Source organism: Eucyclogobius newberryi, unplaced genomic scaffold (genome assembly GCF_026437365.1).
Source record: "Eucyclogobius newberryi isolate DKJ021-1_F unplaced genomic scaffold, fEucNew1.0.hap1 SCAF_11, whole genome shotgun sequence".
In the NCBI taxonomy this organism is placed as follows: Eukaryota; Metazoa; Chordata; class Actinopteri; order Gobiiformes; family Gobiidae; genus Eucyclogobius; species Eucyclogobius newberryi.
In genome coordinates, this window is record NW_027315735.1 from 24,063,968 (window position 1) to 24,080,422 (window position 16,455).

The 16,455-nt window shown below is 39.7% G+C and overlaps 5 protein-coding genes across 5 annotated transcripts in view; 4 read left to right on the forward strand and 1 right to left on the reverse strand.

The window, feature by feature from the left end:
• Positions 1-2,926, forward strand: part of ndst1b (N-deacetylase/N-sulfotransferase (heparan glucosaminyl) 1b) — a 45,839-nt gene extending 42,913 nt beyond the window's left edge. Inside the window, exons 12-15 of the mRNA XM_072439368.1 lie at positions 393-563; positions 926-1,035; positions 1,124-1,226; positions 1,308-2,926. Coding sequence (XP_072295469.1) covers positions 393-563; positions 926-1,035; positions 1,124-1,226; positions 1,308-1,427 — 504 coding nt within the window. The 3' untranslated portion in view covers positions 1,428-2,926. The remainder of the gene's footprint in view (positions 1-392; positions 564-925; positions 1,036-1,123; positions 1,227-1,307) is intronic.
• A 215-nt stretch (positions 2,927-3,141) lies between these two features.
• LOC140354434 (H-2 class II histocompatibility antigen gamma chain-like) lies at positions 3,142-5,477 on the forward strand. The gene is made up of 9 exons (XM_072439458.1): positions 3,142-3,295; positions 4,022-4,191; positions 4,265-4,368; positions 4,438-4,494; positions 4,600-4,683; positions 4,754-4,823; positions 4,897-5,091; positions 5,163-5,216; positions 5,286-5,477. Exons 1-9 carry the CDS (start codon positions 3,207-3,209, stop codon positions 5,294-5,296), a joined length of 834 nt encoding a protein of 277 aa, XP_072295559.1. The 5' UTR covers positions 3,142-3,206; the 3' UTR covers positions 5,297-5,477.
• An 871-nt stretch (positions 5,478-6,348) lies between these two features.
• Positions 6,349-8,714, forward strand: LOC140354439 (H-2 class II histocompatibility antigen gamma chain-like). The gene is made up of 7 exons (XM_072439471.1): positions 6,349-6,554; positions 7,144-7,310; positions 7,712-7,815; positions 7,894-7,944; positions 8,025-8,108; positions 8,195-8,264; positions 8,333-8,714. The coding sequence occupies exons 1-7, from the start codon at positions 6,469-6,471 to the stop codon at positions 8,347-8,349; spliced, it is 579 nt and encodes a 192-aa protein (XP_072295572.1). The 5' UTR covers positions 6,349-6,468; the 3' UTR covers positions 8,350-8,714.
• Positions 8,715-8,790: 76 nt separating this feature from the next.
• On the forward strand, positions 8,791-15,265 carry golga6l9 (golgin A6 family like 9). The gene is made up of 17 exons (XM_072439419.1): positions 8,791-9,157; positions 9,234-9,301; positions 9,372-9,422; positions 9,498-9,626; positions 9,704-9,775; positions 10,610-10,692; positions 10,797-10,907; positions 11,599-11,712; positions 12,407-12,543; positions 12,628-12,839; positions 12,926-12,991; positions 13,057-13,162; positions 13,411-13,535; positions 13,723-13,842; positions 13,982-14,149; positions 14,760-14,910; positions 14,997-15,265. Exons 7-17 carry the CDS (start codon positions 10,819-10,821, stop codon positions 15,056-15,058), a joined length of 1,350 nt encoding a protein of 449 aa, XP_072295520.1. The 5' UTR covers positions 8,791-9,157; positions 9,234-9,301; positions 9,372-9,422; positions 9,498-9,626; positions 9,704-9,775; positions 10,610-10,692; positions 10,797-10,818; the 3' UTR covers positions 15,059-15,265.
• LOC140354429 (probable UDP-sugar transporter protein SLC35A4) lies at positions 15,079-16,448 on the reverse strand. The gene has a single exon (XM_072439446.1). The coding sequence runs from the start codon at positions 16,252-16,254 to the stop codon at positions 15,283-15,285; it is 972 nt and encodes a 323-aa protein (XP_072295547.1). The 5' UTR covers positions 16,255-16,448; the 3' UTR covers positions 15,079-15,282.
• Between the last annotated feature and the right edge of the window lie 7 nt (positions 16,449-16,455).

Below are 16,455 nucleotides of genomic sequence, written 5' to 3' on the forward strand. Positions count from 1 at the left end.
CCACAACTGTTATTTCTGAACAAGTCATTCAAATGTATTTGTGTCGACTTGTGGGGAATGGAGACAAGTCAAGAATATTATTCAGCCTATTCTTTCTATTTTTAATTGCATTTGAGAAACTTTAGAGTTCTCTGCAACGCAAGTAACTTTTTTAATGCAGTCTGGTGTTGAGGTGGGATTTCACCTGCCAGTGTTGTACTTCTGTCTTTTATGTAATAGAAACACGTGTGTTTAAAAAAATATTTTTTATTCTTTATTTCTCATAAAACCTAGTTATGCCGCACCTGAGAGGACTTGGGCTCTGTAATCTTTGAATATTGTTTAATTTATACTTTATACTCAAGAGCTCTATGAAAACATAGGTTGAATGTGGTGTCCTGTTTCTGCTGCAGCACCAAAGAGCACATGACGACCCAGTTGCACTGAAATACTCCTTTAATGAAGTCATCACTGCGGGACACGATGCTCCCATCCGACTGAGGGTCCTGCAGAACCGCTGCCTGGTTCCAGGGTGGTACGCCGTACACATGGAGCGCTGGCTCAACTACTATCACTCCAGTCAGGTGTGTTCAGAAGGACTAGTTAATAAGACTGCAATTAAAAACGATTTTAGTAGTTGACTAATTGGTCACAGTGTTTCAGATTTTAGAAATATATTTTTTCACCAAATAAAGGTTGAAATGGGGTGTCTGAATGCTTCTAGAAGTGTTGAAAATAAGAAACGGTTTATTATTTTTGCCATATTCTGGTAGTTTAGATAACATGATCAAAATAAGATTACAACGATCAACTAGCTAACTGGGTAAATAAAACACTTCTGCAGAGATACAGCTTTCTTTTTTTTATATAGTTTAGTTTATCAATTTATAGTATTTTTTTTTTTTTTTTTTTACAAAAAATACGCTTTGTTTGTTTCTGTGTCCAGCTGCTGGTCTTGGATGGGCAGATGCTCAAAACTGAACCTGCTTCTATCATGGACAAAATCCAAAAGTTTCTGAGCCTGACCAATATCATAAATTATCATAAAATCTTAGCGTAAGTATCAACTTACAGCTATTTTTTATTTTATTATAAGTCTCCTAATAAATCTTACTATATATATACTACTTCTCACAATGTGCAGGTTTGATCCCAAGAAAGGGTTCTGGTGTCAGCTGCTCGAAGGAGGGAAAACCAAGTGTCTGGGGAAAAGCAAAGGCCGAAAGTACTCCGACATGGACCCCCAGGTAAAATGGGTTTATTAAAACATGTGCGTTAAATTTATAACTACCTTTCCCTCATACAACCCTTTTCTTTCTTCTCCTCAGTCCCAGGCTTTCCTCAGGGACTATTATCGGGATCACAACATTGAACTTTCCAAGCTCCTGTACAGAATGGGTCAGCCGCTGCCCAGTTGGCTCAGAGAAGAGTTGGTCCACACGAGGTAGCATGACGGCAGCGGAGAGCTCAACTCCACAAATAAAACCACTACTTAACCCCTCGAATCTGCAGGACTGATGTATCACACTCAACACGTGCGGATGACGAAGGATAAGGATCATGGATGTGCTTGCACTGGCCTGCATCGTGGGTCCCTTTGGGAAAACTGGACCTTGTTGTTTGAGGAAACGTATCCAATAGGCATTTGCTTCCTTTATAATATGAAATATATAGAAACGTGACGGAGACGGACGCAGCCTCGTACCAAGCGGAACACCAGTGAAATAAAGACTTCACCAAGACTGCATGGATGAGAGACATTGTTCGAAAATGCCTTTGAGAAATATTTGTACGCAAGAACGAGACAACCTGAGTTTCGACTGCGGTTGAAGCCTTACTTGATTGGCCTTGGTACAATCTAGTTATCACATTTACAAGTGCCAGGACAGAATCTTCATCATAATATGGACGCCTATTATGAGGGTTCTTATTTTTGTATTTTTTTTTTTTTTATTATTATTTTGTTCTCCTTCGCCCTGAGATTGTTTTAATTATTTAATGCTGTCTGTATTGGAATGTTGTAGAATGTACCAGTTTAAAACATTGTAGCTCAATTACAGGTTACTTTTTAGGTTTTTTTATTTGATTATTATTCAGCTGCTCGGGCCTCATCTTAAGTCATTTTCATGACCACTTCGTTGGCCTAAGCAGGAACAGTTGGATACATGACGTAAGCACAATTTGTAAGGAAGTCAGACGTTGACATTACGATGTACAATACCGCATTTACAGGAAAGCACACACACTCTACAACAGTCTGTGAAGAACATTATAAGCTAACTACTGTATTAATTCTGCACTCTGGTCCGAAAGCATTCACAGAGTGTACAAAACGTTTCAATTTTCACATTTTTGTTGAAAGTTGAGATCATTTTTTTGCCATCTCTTTATTGGGGAGTTTTAGGAGAGTGAGAGAAAGTTGCTAGACCCAGTGAGAAGACCCAGAACATTTTGGTTGTCATTGAAGACTTTACCACTGCAACTAGATGTCAAGATTAGATGATAAAAGCTGCTCTTAATTGCAATAGTTTTGTACAATGTTGAGACAAAAAATGCACATGTTGGTCCATTCATTTTGGGAGTTTGAAATGTACATAAAAGCGACTCTTGGTAGACCTAAATTATTGAATGTCTTTGGGTTTTCTCTGTCCATCTGCTCATTCCCGTAGTGTGAAATGTCCGTGCTGTACAAAAGGTTGGGAGTGTTGTACAGGGGAGTTTTGCTAAGATTGTCTTTTATGTCTTCTCACTGCCAACTACTGTACAGACTAAGGTACTGAGTCTTTCCATTTAAAGTATTAAGTGATAATCCATAACGACATCAATGGTACTAATCTCCCCGACTGTATGGTAAAGATTTGTAATTGTTGTCAATAATTTTTACAGTGTAACTAATATTGTTGGTGCTTTTTAATTTGCAAATAAAACACCACTGTATTTTTCAGTACATGATTGTCATTTGTTTGTATTCCTTTTCAATAGGATAATTATTATTCTAGATTAAACAGAGACTTTTATTGTCACTGACAGGCTAAACATGTTCAATCATCTGACTAGCAACATATGACTGCTTAATAAATTGGCCTATCAGAGTGTAACTTAAGGGACTTTCCTGCGCACCTAAACCTGGAATGCGTTTCTTCCTTGTTCTCACAACTTAAGCAGTTCCGCAGTTTGTGAACACAGTTTGTGAAGACAGTCCAGTGAACAAGTGCGACACCAATAGAATGGAGCACGCCTCTGAAGATGCACCTCTGGCCGCAGAAAGCCGCTCAGAAAGCCAACAAGTCCTGATCCAGCCTAATGGAGCAACCGGGTGAGCAAACATGAGGGAAAGAGTTATTATTGTTAACATGGCTCATAAGCCTGTATCAAATAGGTTGTAACTTTATTCTTTGCTCTTCAATAAGACATTTATAGTTAATTAGACAACATCCCTGAATATAGTCTTTGATTAGCTTATCAAAATTTAGACCTACAGCTTTTAGTTTTGTAAAAAGAAACCATGATGTGGAATGTTGTTGGGCATCACATGTCAACTTTTTATTTCACTTCTGCCTGGCGACTAATGACGGTGTCTTCCTATTGGTTGAAAACTGATTTAGCTAAAAATAGAAAATGATGAAACATTTAATTTATACGTTAGGTTAAATAGAGATTTGAATTGTTTTTAATACTACTACAACTTAGAAAATCTAAATAGCTTCACACAATCTCAGAGGACATGATATGTTGTTATTAAGAGGAAAAAAATAGACTTGAGTGCAACAAATGCAAGGTTGAAATAACAAAAGTAAAGATGCAATAAATCAACAGTTCTCCATTGCTTTTGAGTTTGGATCTGAGAAAAGGAAGATTAGATTCTGCCCAAGAGCCTCACAGTTGTTCTTCAAGGGGCAGTAAAGCAACGAGCAAGTGTAGGTCCATTAAAATCAAGGTGACATGTTTCCTCTTTCTTAATAAAGTTTACAGCTGCATTGTACCGGGCTTCACCTGCTCCTCAAATGCCTCTCATAATCACTCCTTTTGTGTGTTTGAACAGAGGCTCAAACAGCCGTGCTCTGAAGATTGCGGGCATCACCACCCTGGTCTGTCTGCTGGTGTCCGCTCAGGTCTTCACCGCATACTTGGTGTTTGACCAGAGGCAGCAGATCCAGGGGCTGCAGATGAACAACCAGAAGATGCTGAGGCAGATGGAGAGACGCGTTCAAGGTAAACACGCAGTATCTTCTGTCCTAGAAAAATCTGCTTCATTCCTTTGATTTAATTTTGCTTTTCTGTACAGTGGCTCCAGAGAAGATGGCAATGCCCATCCGCAGCTTGCCCCTGCTGGACAGTTTTGATGATGAAGAATCACCAAGTCCAGCAACACCAAAAGCATCGCCAAAGGTTGTTTAAGTGCCACCATCTTGGATTACTTAACAGAAAAAAACATTTTCTAACCCCTCTCATGGTTAGGTACAGCTGAACAAGACTCCTCCCAGTGTGAAGGAACAGCTCCAGGAGTTCATGAAGGTTTGTAGTATTGTGTTTGTTTCTATACATCTAACATGGCCTTTCTCTACGTCAAAAAAAATAGTCAAATACATTCTTCATTATCACTGTTGCTCTTTTGTTTAGGATTTTGAGCTTCCTCATTTCAACAAGTCGTTCCTGGCAAACCTGCAGGACCTGAAGCAGCAGATCAATGAGACCACCTGGAATGTAACCAAACCATATTTTGTTGAACTAGTTGCAAAGTAATTATTCTGAAAACATATGTATACTATTCCAGAGCTTTGAATCTTGGCTACGTCACTGTTTGATCTTCCAGACGGCCCAGAAGGCTTCCACACCGAACCCAGGTTTCTTTATTACCACTTAGTCCTGTCAAATTTCCAGCCTAAAGTCCCCTCAACTCATTGTTTTATGTTTTAGCCATGACCAAGTGCCAGACGGAAGCTGCTGCCGATGTCAGAGGGATGTTGGGCGCCTACAGGCCTCAGTGCGATGAGCAGGGCAACTACAGGTCCATGCAGTGCCGGCCCTCCACACGACGGTGCTGGTGTGTGGACCAGAGCGGCACTCTCATCCAGGGCTCCCACACCTACGGCCGCCCCAACTGTGACCAATGTAAGACACCAATTTGAACCAAATGCTCTGCAAAAGTGAAGGCAGAAACTAACATTTTCTCTTCATTTTAGTCTTGAGTGCCGGCAGCACCACACCTGATGTTCAGATGATGGCAGACCTCTTTGGTAAGTTTTACAAATCATTTCTCCAACCATGATGTTTATACTTTCAATTAAAAAAATCTGTTTTTCCAGATTACAAATAAAGCTGAAAGGTCCTGTGTGCTGGGCGACTGTTTTCTTCATGAAGAAATTATTATTCTATTTTTTTGTTAGTTTGATTTTATTACAGGATCTGTTACGGCTGCGGTTCTCAGTGCAATACTTATATTATAATATATAGGCCTATTAATAATATAAATCTCATACCGTATATGGTTTTGTTATTCTTAAATTGTTTTGTTATTCTAAATTGTCTTGCTCTTGATAATGCTGCTTTAGAAATAAAGTTCTTCCCAGCATGTTGAATGTTCCTTTATTCCACCGTTCACATTTGTTTTGGGTTGCTGTGGTCACCGAAGTACAAGGGATAATGGCCTGTTAATTTATAACTGTGCAAACACTTTTGAGACACTTGTATTAAATATTCTGAACATAAGAGACAGATCCAGCCAACACTCTGTACATTTTATATCACAGAAATAACTAAAAAAGCCACTTTGTGCATTTTTCTTGTCATTACAGACTCTTTAATGGCATAGCAATAGCGCAAAGTATTTTTTATTTATAAGTTTATTTTCATCTTATAATGGTTACCGGTACTTTTACGTTACTGCGTTTGAGATGTCTGTGACTGTCAGCATGAAAACTGCATTGAAGTAAAAAGTGTTCTGAGATTTAGAAGAACTAGGAACATGCAGTAGGCCAGTGTAGGCTCTTAGACTGTAAACATCTCTATGCCCAGGTTTCACCAAAATACACTGGACACTTATTCAGTGTCGTCGTTTTAATAACTTGCTCTTTATAGTTTTTATGCACTTATACTGCAAACATAACTACTTTCATTTCTTTCTGTTCCCCAGTCTCTTTATTTTTTATTTATTTATTTATTATAAGAAATTGACTAGCCCTCCTTCATCCACCTGTGTGACCCCATGATGTGACATTATGATATTCCATAAACTTTTTGGGTATTAATAAAAATCTCTTTGACCCTCATATGTCTTGACACAGTCTCTCAACTGCGCTTCTTTCAGTTTTCTGCCTCATGGCAACAAGTGACGCATCATAAATCGACCAATCAGAGCCGCACCAGATAAAAGTAACAGGGACTTCCCTCCATCCAGTACTAAAGAACCACCTTCTCAGTGATCAGATTATTAAGTAAAAACCAAAGTGTGCATGTTACACAGAGTGACTTTGCTTTACTGAAAACTTCATGGAGTACGTGTCTGAAGATGCGCCCCTGGCCGAGGGTCGCGCGGGCAGTGAACAAGTCCTGGTGGAGCCCACTGGACCCCAAGGGTGAGGACAAAACGGTACCAACCTGTTTTACTCCAACTCAACTCATTTGTGTTTTGCTAGATAATATTCAGACACGGGAAATATTTTTAGGTACATGTAGGCTATTGGCATGCATCATTTGGACTGTATTACCATGTTTATTTATTTTATTTTATTTTTCCTTTCCTGACAAATGTAGACGAATATCTGCTTGTGATCAACAAAAAAGGCCTGTTTGAGTTGGATTAGTTTGATTGGTTAGAGTTGCAACTGAATCCAACTTTGGGTAACAAGAAGTTTGGCCTCTGCCTGACAACAAGTGATGCTCTGTTTTGCTATTGGCTTTAAATGATTAAAGGCAAATAATTATTTACCATACTTTTTTAGGCTCCACTACTTCAGGTTATTTATGTATGTGATAATAGTTCTATTTTTATGGCCTGAATGAAGTTAAAAGGGTTGCCTAATACAATCTTTGTTGTCTGTATAATTAAGTACAGACATTAAACTTATCGCCCATAGAAATGCTTCCTCATTCAATCATGTGTTATTATTGCTCAGATAAAATAGAAAACACGATCATAATCTCTCCTTTTGTGTGTTTGAACAGAGGCTCAAACAGCCGTGCTCTGAAGATCGCAGGCATCACCACCCTGGTCTGTCTGCTGGTGTCCGCTCAGGTCTTCACCGCATACTTGGTGTTTGACCAGAGGCAGCAGATCCAGGGGCTGCAGATGAACAACCAGAAGATGGAGAGGCAGATGGTCCAGCGCAGAGGTAAAGAGCCATTCATATTTAAAAAACACTAAAGCTGACATGCTCCACTCAGAACATGTCTTCATTTGAAAACACAATTATGAAAGGGAAATTAATTGTTCTGAAATGTAATTTGAATACACTTTTGCCTGCAATAAAATAAAAAAAGCAAGGAAACTGGCGACAATAGCTGGGACTAGACTGAAATAACTTTGACTCTTACTTTGAATTCGAATGAGGACAAAATTGGTCGTACACTGGACCAAACTGGCTGTTTTATTTTTTTTTTGGTTTATTCTTTGGGCCACTCTATTTCTTCTTTCATGTGGAATTTTCACTCACTGGTCTCTTTCTGTTTGTTTGTGTGTTTGTTTGGTAAATATAAAACAACACTTAACATGTCAATAACTTAATCTTTTCAGTGATGCCGCAGAAGATGGTGATGCCCGTTGCTAGCATGCCTCTTCTGGACTTTTCCGAGGATGACGTGTCCATCAAAAGCACCCCAACAGCCCCACCACCCACGGTAAGTTCTCCGGACCATCGCCAAGCATAGAAGCACATTACGTTTACATGTACGGTGTCATATGTCCCCCTGATGCAGACGGATGTGGCTCCTCTGAGTTTGGAGAAGCAGCTGCAGGGGCTCCTCAAGGTATGTTTAAGACCTGAAAGCTACGTTTCCTTCAACTGTCCGTGCATCTGCTCACGGTAAATGTTCATCCTCCCAAACAGGACGGCGAGCTTCCTGAAATGAACGGGTCTTTCCTGGACAACCTCCAGAACCTGAAGCTGAAAGTCAGTGAGACCGACTGGAAGGTGAACGTTCATTATTCGTTATTAGGACTTATTTGGCTAATTTGTCTTTAAAAGTGTCTAATTTGTCTTAAACATGTACGTCACAGAGCTTTGAGTCGTGGATGCGTCACTGGCTGATCTTCCAAATGGCTCAGATGACTCCTTCTCCCAAACCAGGTTAATACAGAGCTTTACAAAGTATTTTTAATAATTTATTGTTGTTCATTGTTATTTTTCTTTTCCAGATGCTGGCAACAAGTAAAACAGAGGAGTTACGCTTACCCCAGTCTGTTACCAAAGAAACAATCATCAATCTTTCACCTAATTGTCTTCCAATGCATTGATTTTAAGGGTGTTGGTTTGCAGTTTTTTTGCAGATACTGTAAATTATTTGCGTAATACTGTATGATGGAAACTGGGTTATTTTTCCTTTTGAATTTAAAAAGTTATCTGAATATAATAAGCAGTGGCTCACCAAATTGAATAATATACTCAACCTTAACACAGTAGTTTGTTGATTGGGACACACAAGATAGTGTTGTTTTTCTAATGTACTCTTACTAATATCTTACCACATCTTTTAAACTTACAGCGTATTACATTATGAAATAAAATCAATAATTTCCATTAGCAGTTGATTTGTTGTATTTTTCTCATTTAGACTACTTTATTTAATAATAGTTTAATTTGTTGTTGACTAGTTTCTCTATTCACCTATTCAAAACTAAAGGTGTTTAGGGTTCGTAGCACGTCATTAATCACAACTTAAGACACACTTAAAATATTTGTAGTTGATTGTCACGTGAATTAAATGTATTTCCACTGATGTAATTCTACCTTGATCAGTGAAAGTCACGCTCATTCATAATTGATCTGAATGTAATAAAATCCAGTTGACCCAGTCGCTTTGTGGACTAGAGCCTCGACGAAATGGACATGAAATCCCCTGTAAGTGACATTTACCATCAAACTGTATTTTTGGGGCTGTTTCTGGATTATATAATGGATTTTCTAGGTGCTTGAGGAGGCTGAAAACGTTCGTGTGGGGGTTTTTCTCACATCACTCCCAGGTAAAAAAGGAAAATATCACATTTGCAGACACTGGAGGTACTGACATTTTTCAAAATGTCACTCGTGCGCCCACAGAGAAAAACACTTGTGTGGTTATTACACAGGATGGACATGGAGTGGACCTTCTGACTGGAAAAGATGAGGTTAGAAAAGGCTATTTTCTAAGTCTATTGTGTTATTTGTGTTTGTAACTATGCTTTGTTGGTCCACCAGAGCACAAAGTCATTCTCATTTGACCTGGTGGTGACTGGTGATGATATAAAAGTAGGTGGCACTTTTTTTTTTGCTTCACCAAAATGACCTTTCGATGGTTCTGAGCTTTCGACTTGATTTTTATAGGGAATTTATTCTCACTTCCTGCAGCCTCTGGTCCAGTCTGTGCTTAAAGGTTATAATGGAGCGGTGTTGTTTCACGGGGCGTCCGCAGAGAGGACCAGTGCCCTCATAGACCAGAATGTCATCAGACAGGTGGAGAGCTGGAGACATGTTTTAAGGCTGCAACACTCCTGGTTAATACTCACTTTCAATGTTGTTTTCTACTTTAGATTTTGATCAATCTGCTAAATGGTAACGCACAAGAAAAAGCTGATTCTTTTATCGCCTTGTCATTCATTCAGGTTTGTGCTTTTTTGAAGTCGGATTATTGAAATGCTTAATTTAGTCGTTTTGAGCCTCTAATGTACCGGTAATGTGTTACATTAATATGCTCCCAAATAAGGATGTCAAGATAGTGTTGTTTTCTAATTCAGTCTATAGAAAAGTGTTTTTGAACTAAATTATGTTTTTTTTTTTAGTTCAATTAAAAAAAATCTGACGGTTTTAGGAGCAAAATTAAGTCCTTTCTGCTCAGTCTTTCTGCAATAAAGTAAACCTAAATGTAAAGTGCTTTTTTATCCTGCTGTTTATGTCAAATTAATAATTCAGAAAGGTTTGATCTCATAAAGCAGGGCGCATATTGAGGAGCGGTAATGTGTTAAGAAAACAAGAGGGAAAGAAAATTCTGTATTGTTGTTGTTGTTTTAGTCACGAAGTAAATAATTGCAAATAATCATTAAATTGCAATGTTTATTCTCACAATAATCATTACACTAACATTTTAAACTGTTACATTTACATCTCTAGTCCCAAATAGTGCTTTAAGACCAAAAAGTGTGTTTGTGGCATGAATGTCGCAAAAAATATCAGGGAATTTTTAGTTCAAACTAAAGACAATTTGAGAATCGGCTTTACTAGACCCCACGGCAAAATACAAAATGAGAAATGTATAATCTTGTTTGCTACAGCTCATCAGTGGAGAAGTTAGAGAGGTTTCTGTTTCTATTTCCTTTATGCAAATACGGTTCCAATGTAGAAGTAAATCTGTCAGTCCTTCCATTTAAAAGACTCAAAAAGTTGTTCCATTTTATTCAGTACGACTAAGATTGTACACGATGCATTCACTTTGTCCTCAGTTCTACCCTGACGGTACAGCTGTGGACGTACTAACCTGCAGTCGAGAAAAACTCAGACCTGTGACACACCCAGTTCTTGGAAGGTCAGTCAGGTCTAACCAGAAAACATAACAAGCACCGACACTTGATACTCATCTGTAGATCATAAGCGCTCAGCCAGTTCCACTGTCTTGTGTTTGTTCTACAGAATTGCAGGAGGTGTGAGTGAAATGTGTGTGAGCTCCCCAGAAGAGGCCTTTAATCTGTATGAAACATGCAGAGACAGAGTGAGGTCCAGTCCAGGAGGCTTGTCCTGCAGGTAGGTCAATTAAACGCCGGTCACATTGAGTACACCGACGCCATCCATAAAGTGAATAGCTTTTTAATAGACTCATTATAATAACTATCTGGAACGAGTCGTTTGTCTCTGGGCCAAGGTGTTGCCGTGTGCACGCGTCGATGTGGAAAGATCCTACTTTTACTCAATATTTTCTTGACCTTGAGTATTATTGGACAATCTCATCAGTTTGTTACAGTAGTAGAAGTTGGAGAAAAAGTAATAATAGCATCGTACAATGGTTCAGTGGTTAAGAAAAGCAGGTTCAAATGCACAGCACACACTTGACTCAATCAGATTTGTATGCACGATGACAGATTACAAATAGAGCTGCACTTTTCTAGATTAATAACTGTAGAGGCAGTAGCATCAGCAATAGTTTAGGAACAGTAAATCTAGTAATAATAGAAGAAAATAGAAGACGTTTTGCCAAAACTCAATTACTTTTGTGCTATGGAACCTGCCTGATGTTCTACACAGACAATAGTAGATGTAATTTTAAAAATGCAGTAGATTTAGTAATTACAGTAGCAGTTGTAGCAATAACAGTATTTTTTGAATGCATGTACAAAATGCCGAACCACTAATGAAAGGTTATTTGTACCCAAAGACTGTGCATTTGTTACCCTAAGAGTTGCACCTGCGTTTGAGCTCATGGTGAGAGTTGTCTTAGATGTAGCACCCTGCTCTCGGTGGCTGTGGAGTGGAGGGTCCAGAGCCAAGTGTGCCGCAGCCGACTGCAGCTGTTCAGCCTGGAGGGGGGAGCCAGCAGGACAGACCTCCGAGGGTGAGTCTGCTACACATAACTATCAATTACATCCACCATGATGACATATACCAGTGGTTCTCAAAGCGCCTTCAGGTGATATGCGGATTCTTCTGCTGTTCAAATATTTTATGAATTCAGAGTGAATTTAATCAAAATGTGTGTCCTCCTTTTAGTCAGTCCTGGTTTAGAACTGGCATAGCAAATTGTGTCATATTTTAAAACTGGTTTAGGCCAAGTTTTGACCTGGTTTACATCTGGTGGTACTCGGGAGGCAAAATATTTTTTAAAGTGGTACTTGGTGTGAAAAGTATGAGAGCCATTGAGCCCTTTCCGTCTATTAACTTATAAATGAACTGATTTACAGCTTCTGTTTGGTTAAATACATGGACTATGACTATTTTACAACGTTCCGATTTATCAGGCACTAATTCTTCCTCCTCCTTGGACCACTTTTGCTAAATACTAACCACTTTAGAGACGTTTTAGACCCAGTAGTTTCGCTGTCATAATTTGGCACTAATCAATTTCACTATTCCCTGACCTGTTATTGATTGTCCCTAATGTTCCTAATTATTCCTTGATGGCGTGAAATAACACAAAAAGATGGTTTTGAACATTGCCAAATTAGTGAAACTGACTCAGAAAACTGTAGCCGTCATCGATAATCATTTGCTGACATGTGCTTAGTTATAATGGCTGTAATGCTGTGCAGCGTCAGCCCTCTTGTGAAAGCACTGGACGAGATCCAAAGTGAAGTCTCACCTGAGGACAAGCTTCTGCCTTTCCTCCTAAAAGACGCCCTAAGTGGAAATAGCAGGACGGCACTCCTCTGCTGCCTCCATCCTCAAGGTAAGAGCTTGTATTACCCACAAGCCCCTGCACATTAGATGGGAAATGTGTTTAAGTGGTGTAAAACTGCCCTGTGTCTCGTAGGTGTTTTGGATAATGAGACCCCGAATGCTTTGACTTTGGCCCAGAAAGTGAAAATTCTGGTAACTAAGCCAATGATCATTCGCTGGTGTCCACGGGCAACTGAGGAGGAGATTCGGGACAAAATGGCAGCTCTTAGGACAGATATGATGTCGGCGGGGGAAAGTGATGTTGAGAACACTTACAGGCTGGCCCTGTTCAACCACGACCTGCAGGTGAGGGACGGTCTGAAGGAAACATCTATTATTTATGTCAATTTCATGACAAATTTACATCAAACACAGTTCAATCTTTCAAACAGGTTGTTAAAAGTCAGTCATGGGAGAGGAGGCGCGTGCTGTCGAATCGGATAAAAGATAAAAGAGAGGTAGCATTTAGATTTTTTTGAATCTTTGACATAAGCAAACAAACAGTATTTTGTATCATTGGCAGGATCATCGGCCGACCACTGGAACAAGCTTAAGTGCAGATACTGTACCAGAGACAGTGAGACACTTACAAGATCAGCTGAGATACGAGATGCACAAACATATACATGGTAATACAAGAGGCTTTGGAAAGATCCCTCTCATGTCAATAACGAGAGTAAACATCTTTAAAGGATTCTCTACTGAATGAATGATTCTGTGTTGTGAAGTGTCTCTGTAACCTTGATGTTCTGAAACACTTCCTGTTACAGTTTTCTGCAAAGTGTGAATTCAGAGCCTGTAACGTACTTGTAATACGCCTTAATTCAATACATTGCACACATTTTATTATTCATATTTAGGAAATGCTGTGTTTCAGATGGTAAAGGAGATGCAAAGATGGTGCAGGAACAGGTTGAAAGAATCCACCGACTCAAAGACGCTTTAAGAGAAGAGACACTCAAACACAGCGCTGCTATAGATAAACATGACATTTACACACAGGTTTGTGCCATTCAACAATTATTGCTCCCGACCAAATATACCACTACATACTTTGTGTATATTTGTTTGCAAAATGTGCTTACCCAGTACTTTACAAGTGGTCTATTGCAGACATAAATAAGATTTATGAGCTCATGGGCGGGCAACCCACAGTAAAGCCATTTATTTTGCCAATTTAATGATCAAGTCTCAGCTGGACTATAACAAAGCGCAGGGGCAACGGAGGCAGCTGCAGGAGAATCATGGGAGATTAATTCAGGAGGAGGTGGAGAAGATGGAGAGAGAATTGGCACAGGAGCAGCCCCCGGTAACTATAATGAGACGCACTATTGTTTAACATTATTCAGTGCATGGTATAAATGCTGCATCAGGAAAATGAGGCCCTCGTAAAATTGTACTACTGTCATTTCTTTATTGCTTTTAATGTGTTGGTGTATATTTTGTAGACAGAGGGTCTCCAGAGAGAGTTGCTGGTGTTGACCAAAGAACGGCGTGTCCTGGTTCTGCAGGTGGAGGCGCTGCGTGCAGAGCTCCAGCAAACTGAACAAGACCTCAACCAACACAACAGCACACACCAGACTGAGCTGCACGGGCTGAGAGAGGAGAGTCTACAGGTGGGAGGATCACTGGAGATGTGCTCAAATATGTTTTCAAATAATGGTACGCTCTAAATGAGGAACCGAGAATTTTAGAATTTTAGATAGAGAAGGAAGTAGCTGACAGACTCTGTCTAAAACTGACATATTAAAACAGTTACTATTAGGGATGCAACTACACTCAATGTAATACACATAATACTCAATATAAAGTCAGTAGTGTTGGCACAGCAAAGAAAAGGTTAGTCTTTTTGTCCTTTCAAAGTTAAAGGAACCAACGTAGAAGATTAATACTGTCAAATAACGGTTTATCTCCTGCGGGGAATTCAAGCACATTAAGTCCTCAATAATATGAGAAGATATATATATATTTTTTTTTATTCTGTTTATTGCCCCAGGAATGACAAAAATGTTTGCACTCTTTGACAGTTTTAACTTAATAGCAGTCATTGTTTTCCAAGTCTCAATTCCAAGTCCTTTGGTTTGAGTTTCAAGTCAAACCAAAGGACTCTGGCTGGTGCCAGAGTCAGGACTAAACATGGACCGGCCTCCTGCTGGTGCCAGAGTCAGGACTAAACTTTTTTTATACAGCTGATAATTATTTTTTGTATGGCCCATTCGTGCTTAGGTGTTCCGAGTGTTCCGGGACGTGTGTGAGGAGCAGAGGAGGATTTCCGAGGAGAGATACCGGACCGTGCTGCTGGAGGCCGTTCAGGACGCGGTGCATCTCTCTGCTCAAAACCAGCAACTGCAGGCGGACAACAAGGAGCTGCGCAGAGGTCACAGCCTTTTAATTATCCTAAATCAAATCAACCAATGATTCAATCTGTGTAGTATGTATTCACGTGATTCACTTTGTTCACAGCATTGGCAGAGTTGAAGGACACTCTGGCAACACAAGGAGAACCTAAAGTGAAACAGATGTGACAATAAATGCACTAAAACAAAGCAGTTTCAACAATTTATTTCAACTCCAACATATCTTTGACAAAATAGAAAGGTTAAAACCATAATTCTTGCCGGCATACAATGTATAAGCAATGTATAAGTTTGTTTCGGTCACAGTGCATATTCTGTGTAAACGATGCTTCGTAAAAAGAAGAAATAAAGGCCATAATTAAAAGGTAAAGAAAAGAGCGGCATGTCTTTTGCTATTTGTAGTAAAGATAGGCGGCCAGTCCGACCATAGTCACAGGAAGCAGGAAAACGGGAGTAAGTTGCAGTCCTAACACAGCCCATGACATGAGTGCATTCACGAGCATGGAGCAGGAGATTACAAAGAGTCTGGTGATCCCACTTCCATGCTTTAGCACCACAGACATCAAGAGGCCATTTACTGCCTGTCCTGCAATGATGGTCCAAACTACTATAGTGTAGCCCCCCAAGAAACCTCTCCCAGTGGCACTCGTGGAAAATGAGGACACCAGATTTAGGCCGACTCCAAATACATATAGGTATATATTTTGCAAACTGAGAGGTAAGTTCTGTCTTTTTAGCACCATTTCCGTATAGACCGCTGCCAGCCCTGACACACAGCAGTAAACAAATACAAGGAAAAGACCCCAAGTGGTAATGTGGAGTTTTAAACCTTCATTTGCACCGTCAGTTTCATTTAAATCTAAATTACTGTAACTATGGCAAGCCCCCGCCGCCATCAGAAGCCCCAAAGCAAACCACTGTCTAAATGTCAACCTCTTTCCCAAGCAGAAGCAGTACAGGAGCGCTGTGGAAGCAATTTTCAAGTTACTCAGGACTTGATAGGAGCTTGGATCCATATAGGCTTGCATGACGACCACCAAGTTATTGTTGAGAGCGTACAGTAGCCCAGGGACGGCGTAGGGGGCAACGATGACCAAAGGCGGGCGAGATTGTAAAGCAGAAAAATTCCCAGTTAGAAAGAGAGAAACAAGGGAAATAAGGAGTTTCGCCAACTCTATCATGACAACACACGAGGACGGGTTAAAAGGGACCTCGCCGTCAACTTTGGTCAGTGTAATGAGCGGTGCATGAGATCCATAAATAAGGACCATAAGAGCTAAAAGGCAGCCCCATCTCAAACTCATGATCCACTGTGTGTTATGCAGTTTTGGGGAAGCAGGCCCCACATTTTCAATCACAATCATCCTAAACTGTAATAAATACTATTTTTATGCATCTCTCTTAAAGTTAAATACTATATAGTGCATAACACAAATACAATATTGATAAAATAGTCGTAATGGACGTATGTGTACAAGCCCATCTTTCTAAATCTAAATCTTTGATTAAATTTTGGTCTGATGTTCTTGATACAGGTCAGATACTTGCAACACAAAGCAAAACCA

Excerpts from the sequence above, each read along its gene's own strand:
- LOC140354434 (XM_072439458.1), top strand. The coding sequence starts at position 3,207 with ATGGAGCACGCCTCTGAAGATGCACCTCTGGCCGCAGAAAGCCGCTCA. Across the intron at positions 4,495-4,599 it reads AGCTCCAGGAGTTCATGAAG|GATTTTGAGCTTCCTCATTT; the intron begins GTTTGTAGTATT and ends TCTTTTGTTTAG. Across the intron at positions 5,092-5,162 it reads CCGCCCCAACTGTGACCAAT|TCTTGAGTGCCGGCAGCACC; the intron begins GTAAGACACCAA and ends TCTTCATTTTAG.
- LOC140354439 (XM_072439471.1), top strand. The coding sequence starts at position 6,469 with ATGGAGTACGTGTCTGAAGATGCGCCCCTGGCCGAGGGTCGCGCGGGC. Across the intron at positions 7,816-7,893 it reads CAACAGCCCCACCACCCACG|ACGGATGTGGCTCCTCTGAG; the intron begins GTAAGTTCTCCG and ends CCCCTGATGCAG. Across the intron at positions 7,945-8,024 it reads AGCTGCAGGGGCTCCTCAAG|GACGGCGAGCTTCCTGAAAT; the intron begins GTATGTTTAAGA and ends CCTCCCAAACAG.
- golga6l9 (XM_072439419.1), top strand. The coding sequence starts at position 10,819 with ATGTGTGTGAGCTCCCCAGAAGAGGCCTTTAATCTGTATGAAACATGC. Across the intron at positions 10,908-11,598 it reads CCAGGAGGCTTGTCCTGCAG|ATGTAGCACCCTGCTCTCGG; the intron begins GTAGGTCAATTA and ends GAGTTGTCTTAG. Across the intron at positions 14,150-14,759 it reads TGAGAGAGGAGAGTCTACAG|GTGTTCCGAGTGTTCCGGGA; the intron begins GTGGGAGGATCA and ends ATTCGTGCTTAG.
- LOC140354429 (XM_072439446.1), bottom strand. The coding sequence starts at position 16,254 with ATGATTGTGATTGAAAATGTGGGGCCTGCTTCCCCAAAACTGCATAAC.